At 31.9% G+C, this 21,379-nt stretch overlaps 3 protein-coding genes across 3 annotated transcripts; 2 read left to right on the top strand and 1 right to left on the bottom strand.

The window, feature by feature from the left end:
• Positions 1–4,179: 4,179 nt before the first annotated feature.
• LOC137823325 (probable WRKY transcription factor 26) lies at positions 4,180–7,876 on the top strand. The gene is made up of 5 exons (XM_068628407.1): positions 4,180–5,042; positions 5,348–5,536; positions 5,655–6,268; positions 6,391–6,552; positions 7,082–7,876. The coding sequence occupies exons 1-5, from the start codon at positions 4,737–4,739 to the stop codon at positions 7,527–7,529; spliced, it is 1,719 nt and encodes a 572-aa protein (XP_068484508.1). The 5' UTR covers positions 4,180–4,736; the 3' UTR covers positions 7,530–7,876.
• A 2,822-nt stretch (positions 7,877–10,698) lies between these two features.
• LOC137825935 (cation/H(+) antiporter 15-like) lies at positions 10,699–13,699 on the top strand. The gene is made up of 3 exons (XM_068631747.1): positions 10,699–11,079; positions 11,162–12,166; positions 12,259–13,699. The coding sequence occupies exons 1-3, from the start codon at positions 10,828–10,830 to the stop codon at positions 13,435–13,437; spliced, it is 2,436 nt and encodes an 811-aa protein (XP_068487848.1). The 5' UTR covers positions 10,699–10,827; the 3' UTR covers positions 13,438–13,699.
• Positions 13,700–20,395: 6,696 nt separating this feature from the next.
• On the bottom strand, positions 20,396–21,122 carry LOC137826918 (uncharacterized). The gene has a single exon (XM_068633074.1). The coding sequence runs from the start codon at positions 21,050–21,052 to the stop codon at positions 20,549–20,551; it is 504 nt and encodes a 167-aa protein (XP_068489175.1). The 5' UTR covers positions 21,053–21,122; the 3' UTR covers positions 20,396–20,548.
• Positions 21,123–21,379: the final 257 nt, after the last annotated feature.

Raw genomic sequence — 21,379 nt, forward strand, 5'->3', positions numbered from 1 at the left:
CATTTTCATCTTCTTACAATTTTTTACAATAATCACTAAAAAAAAATCATTAAATAATAATTAAATTTAAAAATAAAAAATAATTAATCATTATATTAACCAAATTAAATATTAATTTAAAGATAAAAAATTATTAATATTTCATATAATTTCTATTATTAATAAAATATTATAATATGATTTTTAAATTAATTATCAAAATTACTAATATTTTAAATTTTAAATTAATTTTTAAAAAGTAATATTAATTTAAAATATAAGTAGATAGTGATTAAAATCTGATACTTAATTAAATAACAATTTAAAAACTATTTTATAAATTTTTATTAATAATAAAAACTATTTTAAATATTAATAATTTTTTAATTTATAAAAGGGTTTCTAATTTAATAATATAGTAACTAATTATTTTGATTTTTAAAATTATTTTTTTTATTGATTTGCATAGTTTGATTTTTTTTAAAAAAATAATAAATTGTTTTATTTAAAATTTAACTTGCACTGAAAATTAAAATTATTAGCACTTTTCATATATATGTAAAAGTGAAAAAAAGTTAATTAAGAAATGTTCTATTTTCTGATCTTGAATATTAATAAAAGATATTAATTCACGTTAATCAGGAAAATTAATTAGAAGCGTACAATTGTTTTTGCTCTCTTTTTTCCTAAACTATTGAAACTTTAGATATCAGGAATGAAATATTTTTTTTTAAATCAATTAAACCAAGAGCATCTTAGTGATAATTTCATTAAATGAACATTAGTTTATCTTTTCTTATATTCTGAGATACTGACATTTAAACACTTTCTTGATATATTTAAGATATGATGGGTTATGTAATTACTTTTCTATGCGATATGTTGCTTTTTTTTATAATCCGGTCTGTAATTTTTTAATACCTTAGTATTAAGTCAAACAAAAAATATGGCTATATATTAAATGTGTAATAAATGTGAATGGTGTATAATTGAGTTATTTATTTATAATATTTTAATAGATTTTTTATTTGAGTGGTGTTAAACTACGATAAAAACATGAAATAAAAATTAAATTGAAAGACAAAAAGTAATTAGTTGTTATAATAACTAAATTAGAGACTATTTTAGAAACTAAAAAATAATTTGACTTCTAAATTAGTTTCTAATATTATTAAATGGTTTCTAAATTGGTATCTAATTAGCTACCAATGTTTTAACTACCAATTATTTAGTTTCTAAATTTGGTAGAAAAACCTTGGTGACTAATTAGATAATTTAGAAACCATTTAACAATAATATAAACTAATTTATAAACCAAAAAAATTTTAGTCTCTAAAATGGTCTCTAATTTAGTCACTATAGCAACTAATTATTTTTTGTCACTAAATTTTAGTTTCTATTTCATAATTTTCTTGTAGTGTTACATGATTGTTTATCAAATTAATATTTGATATAGTACAATGATAAAAAATTATATCACTAATATAAGATAACATTATTCTTTCATCAACGTCATATATGGAGTTAAATAGTACAATGATAAAAAATTTAAAGTTAATTGTAGAGAGTTTTGAAAAAAATCACATATTTAATGAGCTCTTAAAATCGAGGAGAGAGCTAAGTGAAGAAGAGTCATGTCATATTAAAAGAAAATTGTCATATCTTTAGCAAAGACATATCTCGACATCATTTACATGTTAACTCGTTAAGTTTGAGGAGTGAGATAAGTGACGAAGAGTTGTAATACCTTGAAAAACAAAATTCATATCTTTGTTGAATACTTGTCTCTATATTATTTTTAATAATTGTTTAAATATCTTCTTAACGGTCTGAATTCAAGAAGACCTATAAATAGGTAATAACTCTCAAAAAGTACGTTGAAAAGTTTTTTACAAGTGGACTTTCTTTCTCTCCTTATGACTGGTTAACACTACAAAGTTTGGTCCATAAGAAAGTCTTCTCTTTTTCACATTGGAACTCTCCAAATCCATTTCTAGTATGAACAATAGATGATCTGTCAAAGAATTTTAAAAATTTAGTTTAAAAATCTTCTTCTTTAAGTTAGTACAAATGTAATAACATTAAATTTAAACAAGATAAGGGAAGAAAAAAAATTACTCGCTCATTTTTATACTAGTTCCTTAGATAGCGCATATTATGTCATCTTTGTCCACTAATTTTCTTCAACGAGATATTATATCACTACAAGAAAATCATGAAATAGAAACAAATTTTAAGAGACCAAAATAATTAGTTACAATAGAAACTAAAATAGAGACCATTTTAGAAACTAAAAAAAAATTAGTTTCTATTATTGTTAAATAGTTTCTAAATTGGTATCTAATTAGCAACTAAGGTTTTAACTACCAATTATTTAGTTTCTAAATTTGGTAGCAAAAACCTTGGTTGCTAATTAGATACCAATTTAGAAACTATTTAACAATAATAGAAAATAATAGAAACTAATTTAGAAACCAAATTTCTTTTTAGTTTCTAAAATAGTCTCTAATTTAGTTACTATTGCAACTAATTATTTTGGTTTCTACAAATTGGTTTCTATTTCATGATTTTCTTGTAGTGTATATATACATATATACATACATACATATATACATACATACATATATACATACATACATATATACATACATACATATATACATACATACATATATATATATATATATATATATATTTTGGAAGAAAAGAGTCATTGCACATCTTTGTAGCCATTGTGAATGATTGCTTCTTCTTACGTTTCAGCATGTTTTGAGGCTTCAAGACACACTAAGTGCTTTGAACTTAAGATTGAATGTGTAGGGTTTCGTTGGCACATCTAGAGCATGGAAAAGCTTTATAAGCTTGGATATGTGGCTTCTTTCCACCTTTGAACAAAGTGTTGGGTTTGACTGAACTGACCGACTTTGCAACGCTGACATCTTGCCTTTTCTAGAGAAGTTGTTTTGAATGAAACGATTTTCAACACATTATTCAAGAATCTTTGATGTTAACAAGGTGTTGCGAGATATTATTGGGAGACTGAAAAAATTTATTAGTCATGCAAGCATAAAATAAGCATTATTAAAGTTTGACATATATTGTGAAGTTCCCAAGGCTTGCGTTTGTCAAATGAAATATACTTATTTGCCTATTCAAACAAAAATTTGTTTGATTAATTATACTTGTTTATTTGTCTATTCAAACAAAAATTTGTTTGATTAATTATACTTGTTTATGTGTGTATAAGGAAAAACTTTTTAAGTAATACATGTGCACAACACTTGTTTTTGTAGACAAAACATATAAATAATGCTTTTACTTATCCAATTACACAACTTTATACACAACTTTAGACAACTTGAGTCTAATATGATATGATAAAACACGAACTTATGTTTAATACATAATAAAAACAACAAGAAAGTTTCTTAAACTTGTAACTAACGTATTGAAATGATTATACTAAGTACACGTTAAAATATTAAAGCCAATTGTTCAAAATTTAATCCATATTTTAATATAGTAATTCTAGTTTAAAATTCTAATTACACAATTAAAATTTATTTAACTAGGTTCAAACATTAACAAAGCAAAGTTAAATTCAGGAACCCACATCCAATTTATAGTTACTCTTCTAAACCTAAAATTTTCACAATATAACCACCTAAAAAGCTATTACCAAATATTAAACTAACAAAAATGGTAAAAATTGACACTCATATCACCTACACTCCACTTCCATCTTAATTAATTTTGGGTGTCTCTGCTTGATAGAGTAATCAAATTTACTTGTCATTTAACCACTGGAAGACAAGATAGTTAGTATTATTTTAAACATTTATTAGCTATTGTTTTCAAGAATAACTTCATGGAAAGCTTATTATTGTTTTGTAAAAGTGACCCTATTAGAAGACAAGAAGGCTTTTTGTACTGTAAAAGGAATTCCATGAGATCTTCCTTGATAAAACACTGCGTGACAAAGAGCATCGACCTGTATATTTTAGATGATATTTGGTGCAGTCCATTTTTTTCATAAATAGTATTTGACAGAAAGTACTGCATCAAGTTATTATTTTATTATTACAATTTCGGTATCATATCTTTATCTTTTTCTTTTCAATTATATTTTCTTTTTCCAACACATTATCTATGAATCTGTCAATCTATCTATTTGTTTTTTTTTTCTCCTTATGTTTCTTGTTTCCTGACACAGAAAACATGTCAAACAGTGTTCATATGAAGGCGTTTGTGTGTTTCTTCTTTTCATAAAAAACAAAGCAATCTCTGTTACACAATCTAGCTAAAAACTTCGGAAACTATAAGAAACACTCTAGAGAAAGTGTTCAAAAGTAACAACACAAAGTGGCTAACGTGTTGGCTTTAATGCAGAGGGAACAAAAAAAAAGAGGCTTTAAAGCACAGAAGCTAAACCCATTGGAGATTCGAAACTGCAAATAGCAGAACACAAAGAAGGAAGCAAATCTGAGTGCAAGGGTAGCCGCCACCCAGTCAAACCCACGAGTTTTGACTAAAAAAAGCACTTTTAAAAATTCCAAAAACCAGAAAAAAGATATACACGGTGGCAAATTTTCAGCGGTCAAACCATCCCTTCGTTTCTTGTTTCTTACCTTCCCAGAAATATCGTCCCCCAATAGAAACCAAAGCCTTGTGAAATACGTACCCTCATCCTCTTTATATTAAACATTTCCATTTCCAACTTTCAAAGATTTTCTCTCCACTCCTTCTTCTCCTTTCTCATGGCTTCTTCTACCGGTAGTTTAGACACCTCTGCAACTGCAAACTCCTTCACCAACTTCACCTTCTCCACACACCCCTTCATGACCACTTCTTTCTCTGACCTCCTTCTTTCTCCCACAGACACCAAGCCTCAGGGTGCCTTGTCTGAGAGAAATGCCTCTGGTGTCCCCAAATTCAAGTCCACCCCACCTCCTTCTTTGCCTCTCTCCCCTCCTCCCATTTCTCCTTCTTCTTACTTCGCTATTCCACCTGGTTTGAGCCCTGCTGAGCTTCTTGACTCTCCGGTTCTCCTTAGCGCTTCTAACGTGAGTTTCAACCCCGCTTCTCTTCTCTTACCTGTTTTGTTGTTTGAGTCAGGCTGTTAAGAAAAGTTTGGACTAAAAATGAATAAAGTTTGTAGTTTTTGATAGATAGTTTTGTTGGGATCAGACATGATTGGTTGGTATTTTAAAACAAGGGAACTTCTTTGGAGTTTGGACTTGCTTTGCTTAAGATTTTTGTTTTCTGGTTTTGGTAATTTGTTTTTCCTTATATACAGACTTGTGGTTCCTGTTTCACCAACTTGCTTTTTGTTGATGTTGAATTAATGGGTTTGTGTTTCTAAATAAAGATACTGCCATCTCCAACAACCGGAGCATTTGTTTCTCAGAACTTCAATTGGAAGAGCAGTTCAGGGGGAAACCAGCAAATTGTCAAAGAAGAAGACAAAAGCTTCTCTAATTTCTCTTTCCAGCCCCAGCCAAGGCCTCCTGCTTCATCCACACTAACATATCAATCTTCAAATGTTGCAGTTCAAAACGTACGTGATCCATTTCGGTGCATTTACTCATTTAAGCAAAACAGTTGTTTTTCTCTTGTTGGATTTTTGCATTATATGATATTGTTTTCTAAATCTTCAATCTGATGCCTTGTAACAGCAACATCCATGGAATTTTCAGGAGACCACAAAGCAAGATAGTTTTTCTTCAGGGAAGAGTATGATGAAAACTGAAAACTCTTCTTCCATGCATAGTTTTCCCCCTGAGATTGCTAGTGTCCAAACTAACCATAGCAATGGGTTTCAATCTGATTTTGGAAATTATCCCCCACAATCTCAGACCTTGAGCAGAAAGTCAGATGATGGATACAATTGGAGGAAGTATGGCCAAAAACAAGTGAAAGGGAGTGAAAATCCAAGAAGTTATTACAAATGCACATACCCAAATTGCCCTACGAAGAAGAAGGTTGAGAGGTCTTTAGATGGACAAATTACTGAGATAGTTTATAAGGGTACTCATAACCATCCCAAGCCTCAATCTACTAGGAGAAACTCATCGTCTTCCTCTTCTCTTGCAATCCCTCCTTCAAATCCCATCAGCACTGAAATCCAAGATCAATCATATGCCACTCATGGTAGTGGACAAATGGATTCCGCCGCCACCCCAGATAACTCATCAATATCAATAGGAGATGATGATTTTGAGCAGAGTTCTCAAAAGTGTAAATCAGGAGGCGATGAATATGATGAAGATGAACCTGAGGCAAAAAGATGGTCAGTTTTTACTTTATTACTTTGCATCATAATTAAGGTTCCCTATTCCACTTTGTAGCCTTTTTCTTGTAGGATCATTTCTGTGGTTAATTTCACGGCTAATTTTTTCATTAATTTTTCAGGAAAATTGAAGCAGAAAATGAGGGTATGTCAGCGCCTGGTAGTAGAACAGTGAGAGAGCCTAGAGTTGTGGTTCAGACAACCAGTGACATTGATATTCTAGATGATGGGTACAGATGGAGAAAATATGGACAGAAAGTTGTAAAGGGCAATCCAAATCCAAGGTAAACAAAGACACTCACTGTAGGTTTTACATTTGTCCAACTTTTTTAAAGTTGTTATACTTTGAAGAAATAGTAGTTTGAGAATCCATTTAGGAACTCCTCATTCTCATTCTAATTATAATAGAAAGAGTTTGATTTATATATAAAGAATTTCCTAGGGGACTGATCGGAATTCATAGTAGATAATGTAGTTATTGTAGAATTTGACTGTATATGACAGTAGTGTAAAATTTGTAATGTTGTAAGTGTACATACCATTTTGTCAAATGTAAATATGGTATAGACATTATATAACTGCATGATGGCTGCTTTTTCTTTGCCTATATCTTTCCATACCTTGTCATAATGATTTTCTTTGTGGAAATTCTGCTGTACACTACTATCCTTGTACCAGTTTTTCCTTTTCCTTGTCTGAAATTCCTTGGTCAAATTTGGCAACTTTGGTTTTTCTCATGTGTGCATGTGATTTAGAAGAATAAAAGTACTCATATTGGCTGGTCTGATGTTGTTATTAACTTGTGACATGTAGGAGTTACTACAAGTGCACACACCCAGGATGTCCAGTGAGGAAGCACGTGGAACGAGCCTCACATGACCTAAGGGCTGTGATCACAACTTATGAGGGAAAGCATAACCATGATGTCCCTGCAGCCCGTGGCAGTGGTGGTCATTCTGTTAACAGACCCCTGCTAAACAATGCTGCAAACCCCACCACCACAGCCACTGCCATAAGGCCATTGGCAGTGACCCATCCCACTGACAATTCCGTTCAAACCCAAAGGCCACAAGCACCACCAGAAGCGCAATCACCCTTCACCCTAGAGATGCTACAAGGTCCAGGAAGTTTTGGATTCTCGGGTTTTGGGAATCCAATGGGATCTTACATGAATCAGCAACAATTATCTGACAATGTTTTCTCCTCCAGAACCAAGGAGGAGCCCAGAGATGACGTGTTCCTTGAGTCTCTACTATGCTGAAGGAAATTTTTTTTCCCTTTTGGTAGACATGAAAAAAAGTTTGAAAATTTTGAAAGGGGGATTAGGATTTACTGAACAAATAAGGTTCATTCCATTTATTGCATTTTTTAGTTTGTTTTGTTGTAAATTTATACAGCCACCACAGGATTGGTATAGTATATATTCCATAACTGTTGTATGTGACAGATGGTGTTGTTGAAATTTTTTTATTACTTTGGGGTTTCTCTTCAGTTGGGAAGACAACCTCATTAATCTTTTGTAAGATTGTTATCTCTTCTTGTCAACTGTTCACTACATACACAGTAAACATCACAGGAAATGTGAATTACTTTTGTTAAAACATTAAATTGTGTCACATGACTTTGATTTACACACAATAATCATAATTCTGCATAGCCTATAAGAAAATGGAACTCATAAGAAAGAAGTTGAAGTTGATGATTGGAGGGGCATAAGGACAAGTTATGCATTTAATTGGATGCCATACTAGTCAAATATAGGGTGCTGGCTTGTTTGGTGGGTAAGCCAGTCAAGGTCAACTTTGGTTGTTTCCTTGCATTTTTCTTCCTTAAACAAATGGATGCTTCCAGGTTGCAACCCTATCTATAGAAGCAAGTGGGGTAGTCCAAAATTTTGTCTTGTAGAGTTGAAATACATGAATGCCCCTGGAGGGGCTTGAAAGAGTAGTGCTGGGAAGGGACAGTCATGGAAAAAAGGGTTTTGTTTTCACATTTTTGTTTAATGAGAGTTGTGTGGATGTAGGAGAAGTGGGAATGAGACATTTACGTGATGAACACGTTTTCCTTCGGCCATAAGCCAAATTCTGCAGATTCATTTGTCCTGGCCTTCATTGTCACTGTCATGGGGCCACACAACACATGCATTTTCCCTTCCTCGCCGACCTTACCTTGGTAAGCCAATCCATTCTATCTTTGTTTTTGCTGTACCTCAACAATACAAAATTGAAGGAACCCAAATAATCTATTGTAGTAATGTGGTTGGAAGTTAGGGTTTCAAATTTTCTTATGTCAATGCAGTAAACCTCACAAGTAATTTACCAAGGTTGACCAAAGAATGGAGTGAATATGATACACTAAGATGTTTACAACAAATAATGCAATTTTTTGAAGACAAAAGTTTCTGACATGTTCTTTTACCTTTTGAAAGTGAAAAAAAAAACAGATTCTTCCACAAATTTAAAGAATGGAATTATTTTGAGAATTAATTATAGGATATGTTCCTTTGGGTGTTCAAAAGATTTATTTGTTTTGTTAGATCCAGAAAGATATAGATAAGATCTAAAACTGACAGCTGATGTGTTCATAAATGTGTTACCATCTAGATAGTTTGATAACGTATGATGACCCCATGAATGATGTCATCAATCTGCTAACTGCATTTTTTATTGTACAGGTGGCATTGCTGTGTTTCTTTATTAATCCTTTTTTATGTTTTCTAATGGAGTTATTTTAAGGTTAAACATCATAATAACTCTAGAAAATGGACCTTCACATCACAGATAAAAAATATATATGAATATCATTCTAAAAGTTACACTTTCTTCTGTTTAAGAGACACTTGTGTCAATCAATTTTGGTTCTGTTTAATGAAATTGAGAAACTTCAGGACTGTGCAAGATTTGGATTTTGAATAGATATAATACAAAAAATAAAAAATAAAATGTAAGAAAATATAGATAATAATTAAAAAGTAAAGTGCCACGTCAACAATTCTTTTTGCAAGTTCAAAAATGAAAGCCCAGTAGTGGATAAAAGGACACTAGGTTTGGAAGGCAATTGCTCCCTGCACCAACATTTTTGAACCAGCACCCAACACAAATTAAAAATTCCAAAAATACCCTTTTTTCGGAAATTAAAATTCGAAATTAAAAATAATTATTATAGAAAAATAAATATAGAAGAGATAATTGTGTTTCGAATATAAAAATCCAGAAAAAAAAATCAAAAGATAAAAAAATCCAGACCGAAAATAATATATTCTGAAAAATAATTATTCAAAAGAGATTATTGTGTTATGGGAAAAGGAGTCCAGAGATTTTTATGTGTACCTTTTTTCAGGGTATTTTTGTCCTTTCACTGGGAAGAAATTGCCGGTTTGAAAATGTTGGTTTAGCTTTCTGAATCATGATCATTTACCAACTATATATTTTTTAGTAACCACATTAGAATTAATAAAATATTATTTTAATATAATATTTCATATATATTTATTATTATTATTATTATTATTATTTTATATATAATATTTTATTATTAAAAAGAATTATAAGTAGATGTTTTGAAAAAGTGGGTTGTCAAATTATATTTATCTCTAGCTTTAAGTATAACAAAATCCGCATCTAGTGTTTGGGTTGATTTAAGGTCACGAGTTATTTGAACATATGAATCCTCACATGAATAAAACATTGAAATTAATATACACAAATATTCTAAAACTTTTTAATCAATTAAAAGAAATTTAAATATGGAAAAATTGTTAGATTAATTTTAATATCATTCCATATTACCAACTAAACTTTAAAAGTTATCTCCAAGTTTTTTTTAGTATGCCTTAGTTTTTTCGAATTCAGAATGTCTAAAGCACATAAAATATATATTTAAAGCTTTTGACATGAAAATGACTATGCTCACATTAAAATAAAATTAAATAAAATAAGACAATAAAATGGATATGTTTCCACATGCAAATGATATGCATATATTTTTGCATTTACAGAGACTCTATCCAAAAAATACTCATGCACATAAACAAAAACTATTTTGTTTTAATTTTTTCAATATAGATAATTAAATAAAAATATGCAAGATGAATATTTAAATATTGTAATATATGTAACTAGTTTTAAATTAAGAGTGTTAATATATTATGCACATAAAAGAATATAATTAAGATATTGTTATTTTGAGTTATGAAGTGAATATTATGGTGTGAAAGTATGGCCACTATAGGATTTGTGGTGAAGTGTGTATGTTGATTAACAATAACTTGTACCCATTAATCTAAAGAAAAGAGTCATGGTTTTATGTAGCTGTTTGCAGTATACCACGAATTAAGTGCTAAAAATATCATCATCATCAACTAATTACAAAATAAACTAATTTTAAGGTACAAACCCACAAGTTAGCCGTTTGAAATTAAGAATTACAATGCATGTTCTTCATCCTCCAAACAAATCAACACAATGGCTTTACATTTCAAGTTTTCAAAGGCTAACCCTATTGACTAATATCTTCCTTCTTTCTGCATTCCATTAGAGAGGGTAAATTTGACTGCAAGTATGCCTCCTCCTCTGGTGTCAGCGGGTTTGGTGAACGTAACCTATAACTCCTCCTCAGAAAGGAGCGTATGGGTTTGCGAACGAATAACTAGATTTGAACGTTTTACAAAAGGAGTATTCTTCGGCGATAACCCTTTAAACCACACCTTATCCATGTTCATTTTGCAGGCCTCCTTAGTCTGTTTGTTCTCCTCATCTTTTCAATATCTTCTTAGCCAAGTTGGGGCAACTACCTTCGTTCCACAAATTCTGGTAATATAATATTCTTTTCATACCTGCTCATGCATGCTTGCATGTCTCTATGATAATATTATTTTCATATTTATTTATGCAGGCAGGGTTCATAGCGGGGCATTCAGTACTGGGAAATATTAGACTCTTTGGAAAGTTGATTTCGACGACAAAACCATTCTATGTATGCGAGACAATCTCTCTTTTCGGGAGCATGTTATTCTTGTTCTTGGTGGGAGTCAAAATAGATCCATATATGGTGATAAAAACAGGGAGAAAGACTTGGGCCATTGCCTTCTGTTCTTGTACATTTCCAGTCTTACTTAGCATATTTTTTATTTTTGTTCTACGACGACTTTGGAACCCGGAATCAGAAATCTACGAGTCCATATTTTTCATAGCAATTTTCTTATCGTCTGGTTCATTTCACGTCACTGCTGGTTTCTTAGAAGACTTAAAGCTCCTCAATTCAGAGGTTGGTCAGCTAGCGCTTTCTTTATCTTTGTTGAATGGAGCAGTGTCTGCGTTTTGGCAAACAGTTATAACACGGCTGATATCAGCTGACGTGAAAGAGCATAACAACTCTGTCACGTTGTCGACCATTTTTTTGCTTTTGTTAACGATTTTCATCGTTTTTGTTCTTCGACCAATCATGTTTTGGATGATACGCAAAACACCCAGAGGGACACCAATCAGTGAGGCCTACATGGTTTCCATCTTTCTCATGGTGTTGGGGTGTTCACTCATTGGTGAGGTGTTTGGGGAGCACTACTTGCTTGGGCCTGTTATTCTGGGACTGGCGGTGCCAGACGGTCCACCTCTGGGATCAGCGTTGGTAGAAAAGCTAGAAACCTTTGTCACAACAGTGTTCATGCCTATCTTCTACTTCTCCAGTGGTGTCAAATGTAATATCAGTCTAATCGATGGCCATAGCTTTGCAATTGTGCAGCCTGTGGCCTTATTTAGCTTCGTTGGGAGGGTGCTGGGAACCATGTTGCCTTCAATGTGCTGCAACATGTCACTCGTTGATTCTTTCTCCGTGGGTCTTATTACCAGTTCCCAAGGCATCAACCATTTGCTTTACCTCCAGAGTTGTCTATACTTTCGTGTAAGAAACCTAACCTAACCTAACCTAACCTAACCTTATTATTTTCTTTCTTTTGCTTTTCTAAATTTGAATGTGATGATCCATGTGTGCAGATTATAAGTGAACAAACATATGCTCAAATGATGGTATCATTAGTATGGTTGACACTGGTTTCCACACCCATAGTAAAATTCCTGTATGACCCATCTAAGAGTTACTTGTCCTTAAGCAAGAGGACCATTGAGCATGCCCCTCCCAATGCTGTACTTCCCTTGCTAGCATGCATGCACTTTGAGGAAAACGCCCTACCCATTATCAATCTTCTAGAAATGTCCCACTCCACACTTTCGAGCCCCGTTTGCCTTTATGCCCTGCACCTCATTCAGCTAAAAGGCAGATCGGCACCATTTCTAAAAGTTCATCAAGAAAACACCATGTCTAATTCATTGCACTCTAGTCAATCAGACAACATTATAAGCGCCTTCAAATCATACCAGAACCAAAACATGGGCAACGTCATGGTCAAACTCTTCACCTCCCTCTCACCCTACGAGACAATGCATGATGAGATATGCACGCTAGCTGCTGACAAAAGAGTATGCATGTTGATCACGCCTTTTCACATGCAGTGGATTTCGGGAGAGGTTTCCAAATGTGCAAACCCCATTAGAAAACTGAACCGCAATTTGCTCAAAACTGCACCTTGCTCTGTTGGGATCTTAGTTGAACGGGGCAACTTGGTTTGGAACAACCCTTTATACGGTGTCTTCTTCTACAGTGTTGCGGTTGTCTTCATAGAAGGTTCGGATGATCGTGAAGCCTTGACATATGCCATGCGCATGGCTAATCACCCAAATGTGAGAGTCACAGTAATTCGGTTGGTGGATCCTTGCGATAGAATTACAAATTCCTTCAGTGAAGACGCTGATAGTGACTTGGTTCTCAAGTTTAAGGACAACTACATCCAAATCAAACGCCACGATTACAGGGAGGAACTTGTGAGAGATAGTGTGGAATTGATCAATGCCATAAAGACACTTGAAAGTTGCTATGATCTGGTTTTGGTTGGTAGATGCCATGAGAACAAGTCTTCATTGTTTACTGGGTTGGGGGATTGGCATGAATATCCGGAACTTGGGTCTATAGGAGACATGTTAGTGTCTCCAGATTCTGCTTTTGATGGGTCTGTGTTAGTGGTGCAGCAACAAAGAAACACAGGGGTTGCTCAGAATGACTTTCGTCTAGACAGTTCCGTCTATTCAAAACACACCAACTTTGCACCTCCTGTGTGACCATTAGTCTAACCAAGATTAGATTTTTAATCTACCCTTTTATCTCATGTTATTCCTTAACAATGTTTTTGGCAAGATGGGGATTGTTGGTGAACTGATATCAATTTAGATGAGATGTCATGATTCATACAAATCCATCAAATGTTCATTTTTATGACAAAATTAGTTTAACCACTGTATAGATCAGGAATTAATGTAGTTTTAAACTTTGTACATGAAGTACTTATATTTGTTAATAAATAATTAGCCAACACTGATTTGTAAATATAGACTAATTTAAGGGAATGTGTTTATAAAAAACGAAACAAACATATAAAAGATGTGACATTTAAAAATATAATTGCGTGGATAGATTGTTCTGTGACTGTAATTATACTGTCAAAACTAAACTCTGCGCCATATATCAACCAAACATATACAAGATGCATCCGTGTATATTCATTTTATATATAAAGTGCCACAAAAGCTTTTTAAATATTACAAAACATAAAAGAATAGAGAATTTGTCAAAGTGAGAGTAATTTCGTTTCTACTGTGGTTTTACGACAATTTAAAATACAAGAAGGGTTTTTTCTCCAATCGCACACATTACACTATGTTTGAAATAATCTATTAAAAAAAATTCAGAGATATTTCTACAAAAGCAAAAATAAAATAAGTTGATAGTTTGGAAAAGAAAAATTCTATCATTTGCTAGAAGGGTGTGCCTTGTAAGGTAGGGATGATAAAGTGGAGTGGACCGACTCGCGACCTGCTCAAGAAAATGCAGGATGAATTATCTATTTCAACTCGTTGGTCCGCATAGGCCATAACCCGCAGTTCTTGTGGGCTAAGTGCAGGATGGGCTAGTTCGCATAATCCGCATAACTAAAAAATGTATAAATTTTTTTCTGCAGTCCCATATTTTCTTAATGTAGTCTCATATTTTACATTCCAAATTTTTTAATAACATCTTACTACGTATGTCTCGTGAGAATAATATTATGAGACCATTTTCTTAATGCATTTAAATAAAAAATAAATAAATTTATTCAAAAATTCTATTTAAAAATCTATTTTATTAATTTTTAAAAAGATATTGCTTATGTGGGCTGGCCCGCAGACTCGTGGATCAATCCTTATTCGAGGCTATGCAGGACGGGCCAACCCGTATTGCCATCCTGATTGTAAAATCTGTGCATACTGGTATTCCTTTTCTTACCTCATTTTTACAAAATGTCTACTACAAATTATGAAAATTCAATTGAACCTTTCTTTAAGGGGAGAATTTGATGGATTAAATGATTGGACATTTGTAAAACAAAGGACCAGGGACTTGGGCATAAGGGATATTAAAAGTTTCAATGTAGTCCTGTTAAGCAAGTGGATATAATGACGATTGGGGATAAAATCTAAAAGAAAATGGAGAGATTATTGAATCTAAATATGGAGTGTGAAGGTATATTCTAAAGATAAAGGGAGGTAAGGAATTGAGATGGTGGAGAGATATTAAATCAATTGGGTCTAAACCTTCGAGAAATTGGTTTTGGGACAAGAAATCCTGGGTAGTAGGAGAGGAAGAGATCTTTTTCTAGCATGATAGGTGGCTTGGAAGAAACCTTATTAGAACTTTGGCCTATGTTATTATCTAATGTAAAAGACAAAACTATAAGACTGCATGAAGTCGGATTATGGGTAGAAGAACTTGGTTTGAGTGGGAAAAACTGATGGTTGATAAGTTCTTAAACTGTTTAAAAAGTGTTCAACCTTAATTGGAAAACGTAGATAGATGGAAATAGAATAAAACTGATAACTATTTATTTAATAAAAATTGCTTATGATTGTCTTCAGTTGAAGGTTAATATGGAGTGGGAAGATAACTTTACAAACTTATGGAAGGTGTCAAAGCTTTACCATTTGCGAAATTCTTTGCTTGGAGGCTCCTTATACCTACTAAGATGTGTTTACAAAAGTAGGGGAGTTAATATTTCTAGTTTTAAATGCCCTATGTGTTTGGAAGATCTAGAGATAATTAAACATATGTTCTTTCAATGTAGGATTAACACAAAAAGTATGGTGTTTGTGTGAAAGTTGTGTGGGTATTTCTAATGTCATACATAATAACTCAGTTCAAAACTTTAATATTTTTTACTTAACCTATCTTGGTAAAAAGGGTAACCAGCTCCGGAAAGAGGTTTAGGTGGCACTACGGAAGCAAATGAACCAGGTATTATTGAAGTCAGCATATCCTTATGCTGAGGAAATATTATGCTATGCTTAGAGGAATGTATGGGCCTCGTTAAGTAACTCTAACCCAAAATCATTCTTATTGTACTCTGATAGGTATTTTAATCTCATTTTATCTATAAAACTCTTGTTATAGTTCATTTTTCAAAAATAATTTTAGAAAGATTTTTTAACTCTTAGGCAACGGTTGTAGAATCGTAATCTATGTGCATGTCGTCTATAATTTCAACTTAATAATTGTATTCTATAACACAACTATAGGTGGCAGTTATTAACATATATAACTCACTTAAAAAAAGTGAAATAAAAAGCTTTACTAATCTAGTGGTGGTGGGCAGTGGTGGCGTGAGAGATATGCAAGGCACGGAGGAGACAACACTAAAAAATGAGCCTCAACGGTAGTAGAGAAGCTTTTGGAAATGGAAACCCAAGAAGGAAGCAATGGAACAAATGGAAGATCAATGGAGAAAGGAGAAAACGAGATAGTGACAGTGCAGGGAAGAAGGAAGTGCGAGGAAGCGAACAAAAATGTAATCCAATATGATTAAAATAAACATCACATAAACATGGTTTTGTAAAATGATGGTATAATAGGTGTTTAGATTTTTGGATTTCATAGATATCGGGATGGTTTTGTACTAGAATATTGGCTTCTAGCGTTGAAATATCCTTTAAATATTTTAATTTTATTTAATTTTATTCTTTTGTTAATAAAAAAAATATTAGTAAACCAAAAATAAAAAAATTTTGAAAAGTTATATAGTAGAACTTTAGTTTATGACTAAGCTAGTTTTAATTTATGAAAAAATGGTTTGGTTTTTCTTTTTATGTTTTATCTTACAAATATTTATGCAATGGTTTGTTCAAAAAAACCTACCTCTATATGAAAGAAGTTCTTCTACAAACATTAAAAATGCATATAAAACTACTTGTTATTGGTTGAAATGGATGTCGAGAGTGAAAGATAACTCTATTACAAAAATTCATTCCCAACATACTTATTTGGAGTTGATGGATAGAAGTTCAATAGATGCTTGATTTGGAAGGCTCAAAGAGATTTTATGGGAAACATAAATATATGATTGTGTATAAGAGGTGATTAAAGAGGGTATTAACAAGTTGTTCTTCATCAATTCTCATCAAACTAGCACTTGTTATATATTGAAACTCCAATCTCCAATGATGGGATATGTGTGCATGTTTTGAGAGAATGAACCCCGTTAACTTTGCTTCTTGATCTGCTTTGTCCTAACCAGCTGCAGCACAAGGCTCAATGCTACTTACTCCAGTCCTTGGGATCTCCCTCTATCACTTCTTTTCACAATAATTATGCTTCATTATCAATCAAATTCATTCAATTCTTTTATTTAGTTAATCATTTCACTCGTCTATATATGTTCAGAATCTATTCTGTTTAATTTTAAACACTCTAAAACATGTTTCAATGGTTTGTCTTGTTCAACTCTCACACATCTTCAAAAATGCAACTGAGTTTAAAATACTTCATATTAGAGACCATCTATTCTTAACGTCATGAACCCTAAATGAAGCTCCTGATTAGATTTTGAAAGAATCTTAAAAAAAAATTACGGTAAAAAAAATAAAATAAATGTGATCAATTTTAGGAGTGATTAAACCCTCGTAAAGAGTAAAAAAGGCAAACACATCTCTTTCCATACACAAACAAAAACACAAAAATATCGACAACTCTCTACTTCATCAACACCAACTAAAGATAACAAAATAATCAATGATCAACCTCACCATCTTATAAACAACTTTTAATCGAATGCATGAGGATTTTAAGTACCAGTCAAAGAATCAGAAATTTACTATAATACTTTTGAAAAAATTCAAGACCAAATTTTAATTTGTGTGAGGAAAAAAACTTCAGAATAAACCACTTCAAATACAAAAGTATTTTAGTTTGGAAAATTAAAGAAAGTGAATATTGAATGGATGCTGTATTTGTACGTATGTTGTGTTAAAGTTAAAGCATTTGATTTAAAGAAAGGAAAGGAAAAGTAAGAGTGTTTATGGTTCAGTAAAAGAAATGTGCATCGAAGTGTGAAGAGAAGGTAGGTATATGGTCGAATCGAAGTAGTATAATAATAAATGGATGAGTTGGAGAGTGAGAAAGGGATGTGGGAAAAAATGTTGTATTATTGGTATGGGAGAGAGAGAGGAGAAGGAATCCATGTGAAGAAGTGAGTAATTTAATAAGATACAAGTCAAGGAGGTTATGCCAGCTTTCTTGCTTCTCTACCGTGCTCATGTCGCCCATCTTTCTACCAAGTCCCACCTTTCTCTCTTCTCCACCCCTCTTTTTCAACAAATTATTATCTCATTTTATTACTTCTTTTACTAAACCTCTTCTACTCACTACTCATTCATCAACACTACTTTCCACCTATTTTAATATATCCCCTCTCTCTTTTCTCATGATTATTTCTTAAATTATTAAATACTTTTAAATTATATGATGATTTTATTTTCAAAAAGTGTTTCAATAAATTAGAGTTTAAAAAATATTTTGATAAATTAAAAGAGTATGAACTTATTGTCTTGATTCCTGAACAATGTAAGACTATATTTTACATACTGAAACCTTTTTTTCGTCTCTTACTTGGATTGTATTCGATTTTTCTATAAAAATTAAATTATTTTAAAAAAATTATTTTATGTTATTATTTATCAATAAAAAAAATCATATGGTTAAAATATTATATACAATTAAAGATAATATATATATATTATTATTATTATTATTGAGTTAAGTAATAATTTATTTATAAAAGATATTATCGTAATTTATTATAGAAGGATCATTTGCTACCAAGTTGATAGGAAATTATCATATATAGAGCATTGAGGTAAGTAATCATTTATATATAAGATACTATCATAATTTATCTTAATAGTTATTATAAGAAGATCATTTGCTTTCAACTTCAAAACTTCAAGTCATTAATAAAAAAAATTGTTAAAAATGACATATCAATTATAGTAATATATAAATGAAAAATAATTCTTGCAATATAAATTATGAATTTCCTTACTTTAACATATATAATGACCTGTGTGATATTAATTTATCATGTTAAATTGAGTTTTGAATTACAATAATAATTTTACCTACAAAGATATTAATATTAAATCCTTAATTTTTTTAATGTTGGCCAGCTAAAGTTCACTAACCAGCTTAAATTCAGTTGCGAAAAATCTAAACCGGAAGCATAGCACAAGCATCAACCTCAGTTAGGACCAATCTGTAATTTTGCTCACTTCCTACGAAAATGAGTTAAATATTAAGTGCTTAATTAAGTGATCAACCCTCCTAATTTGATGATTAATACTTCTATTTTTTTATTAATAAAAAAATAAAAATAAATAAGAATCACTTCATATTGATTCAATCTTTATACAAAACCTAAAACACGTCTCAACAAACAAATACAAATTCATAAAGAAAACAAAAAATAAAAAACACACAACTTAAACAAAAACACCCATCAAAAAACAACTCATCTACCTAAAACGAAAACAACAAAACCAAACTAAATCAAAATTAACACATATATCATTTATCTGACATTTGTATGATTTAATTTATTGTGAAATTATATTAGTTAAGGTTTATACTAATGTGTTTAATAAAAAAAAACTAATGTGTTTAATCGTGTTTAGAGGGTCAATTTGGACTGCAGCCTTAACTTGAATTCCGTGGATCCATGGTAATACAACTAGTATTGCTTTAATGAGACCCACAACCAAATAATTAGCAACTGAAATAATAATGTCAATCAAAGCCTTTTATTCCATTTTCCTTAATTGATTCCTGGGAACACATAGGTGGCTAACATGCATCTTCTAATTAAATAATCAAATACAAACCCAGCTTAATCATTGGAATATATGGATCTAATTCAGGATGCCACCATTAATGTTTCATGTTTAGGGTGCATTCCTTCATTACTTAAAACCAACAAAAAATTAATCTAATGCCTCTTAATTTTTCATTAGGAAAGATTAAGGATTTTTAATGGAAATTGGTATATGGTGTCGCATCATTATGGTTGAGTTCATCTTCACGTCATAAAAAAATCAAAATTTTATTCAATTATAATGTTGGTCTCTCTTTAATTCTTAAATGCCATTTTTATTCTCTATTTTTTTTTTATTTTAGGTTTTAGATTCTCTATTTTTCGTGATGTTAGGTTAAGATATTCCATTAAACTAAACTAAAAATATATAATATATGAAAATTTGAGTATTAAATAAATAAAAATGTGAATTTTTCAAATATAGAAACTAAAATCTCAAGAAAGAAAACATAGGGACTAAAATTGCTTATCAGATATTAAAAAAATCAAAATTGTAATTTAACTATTTTTAATTAGAGAACATAATTCTGTCAAAAAAAATTAAGAACATATAATTAAATATTACATGGGGGTTAATGAAAACCATAGTCACATAATACATAATAATATAATAATTTATCGTAAAATGCGTTAGTTTGAATTTCAATTTTTGTGAAATGTATGAAAACTAAATATTCTTTCTATAGACGAAGAGAAAACAAACTTGATGCATTATTACTCATAACCCCTCGATTATTTTCCTTTTCTTCATTTTTGGATTTGTAGAACGCAAGCATGTGTTGATTAATTCTGAATCAAAATTTGGTTAATTCAAACCAAAAAGAGAAAAAAAAATAAAAAATCACATAGGACTGCAAAGAAACTCTTCTATATCCACAAATTTAGATACATTTAGAAAAAGGAGAAAAAGGTCATGTTACATTTTAACAATTCAAGTATCGAACCATCTTCGGTTCCACTCCAGATTCCGGCACCGGCCGCCGGAAAACACAAAAAAAAAACTAGTCTTCTGAGATACTCTCCAACCGCGGCCGCCACAATCCGCCGCGGCCGTTACGGCGATCCCGCCGCGAGAATTTCTTCTCCCTAGAAATTACTAAGCCTTTGTCATCACATTGTTGTGAAGGTGACAAATCGTGGTTACTCTTCTTGGAAGACACTTTATTGTTAACCTGGTTCTTTTGATTATCAATATGATGAGTGGTGCGGGCAGTGGCATGCTTTACGAGCCTTCTCTTCTCCGGCGGCAGCGACGCCGCGGGGATCAAGAAGTAGATGCTGCCTCTCTTTAGCTCAGTCTCCGGCGAGAGAATGAGAATCCGGCGAACCACGCCTTGGGAAGTAGGCTTGCTCAAAACGTGGTTTGGATTGGCCTTGAGAACTTCCCCTGCCGTGATTGGACGCGTGATTTCCTCGACGCAGCCGTTGAGGTGGACTATGCGGATCAAGTCCAGCGCTCCGCACGGAAGAACGCAAGCCAAACAGCACCTTAAGCTGTTTCCCATTGTTGGTCTCTGACGTGGTTTTGAAGCTCCTCTTCCTCTGTTGTTCCAAACTTTGAATCTTAGTTGTTGAGTTGTGTGCTTCAGATGGGTATTTATACAGCCAATCACCTTGAGTACGATCATAATAATGCAAATGTGGATTTAATAATAATAATTGTGGACTGGAATTGACCAAACTACCCACCACAAAAGAGTGGTTTTCAATGTGTTTTAGTTTTCTCGCACTAACGTTCACAAACTCCCCCTTCTATTATGTTATTATGTTTTATCACATTTTTTTAATGAAGAATAAAAAATAAATAAATGTGAATAATAATTATCGATTTA

This window comes from Phaseolus vulgaris, chromosome 8, assembly GCF_000499845.2.
Source record: "Phaseolus vulgaris cultivar G19833 chromosome 8, P. vulgaris v2.0, whole genome shotgun sequence".
Classification (NCBI taxonomy): domain Eukaryota; kingdom Viridiplantae; phylum Streptophyta; class Magnoliopsida; order Fabales; family Fabaceae; genus Phaseolus; species Phaseolus vulgaris.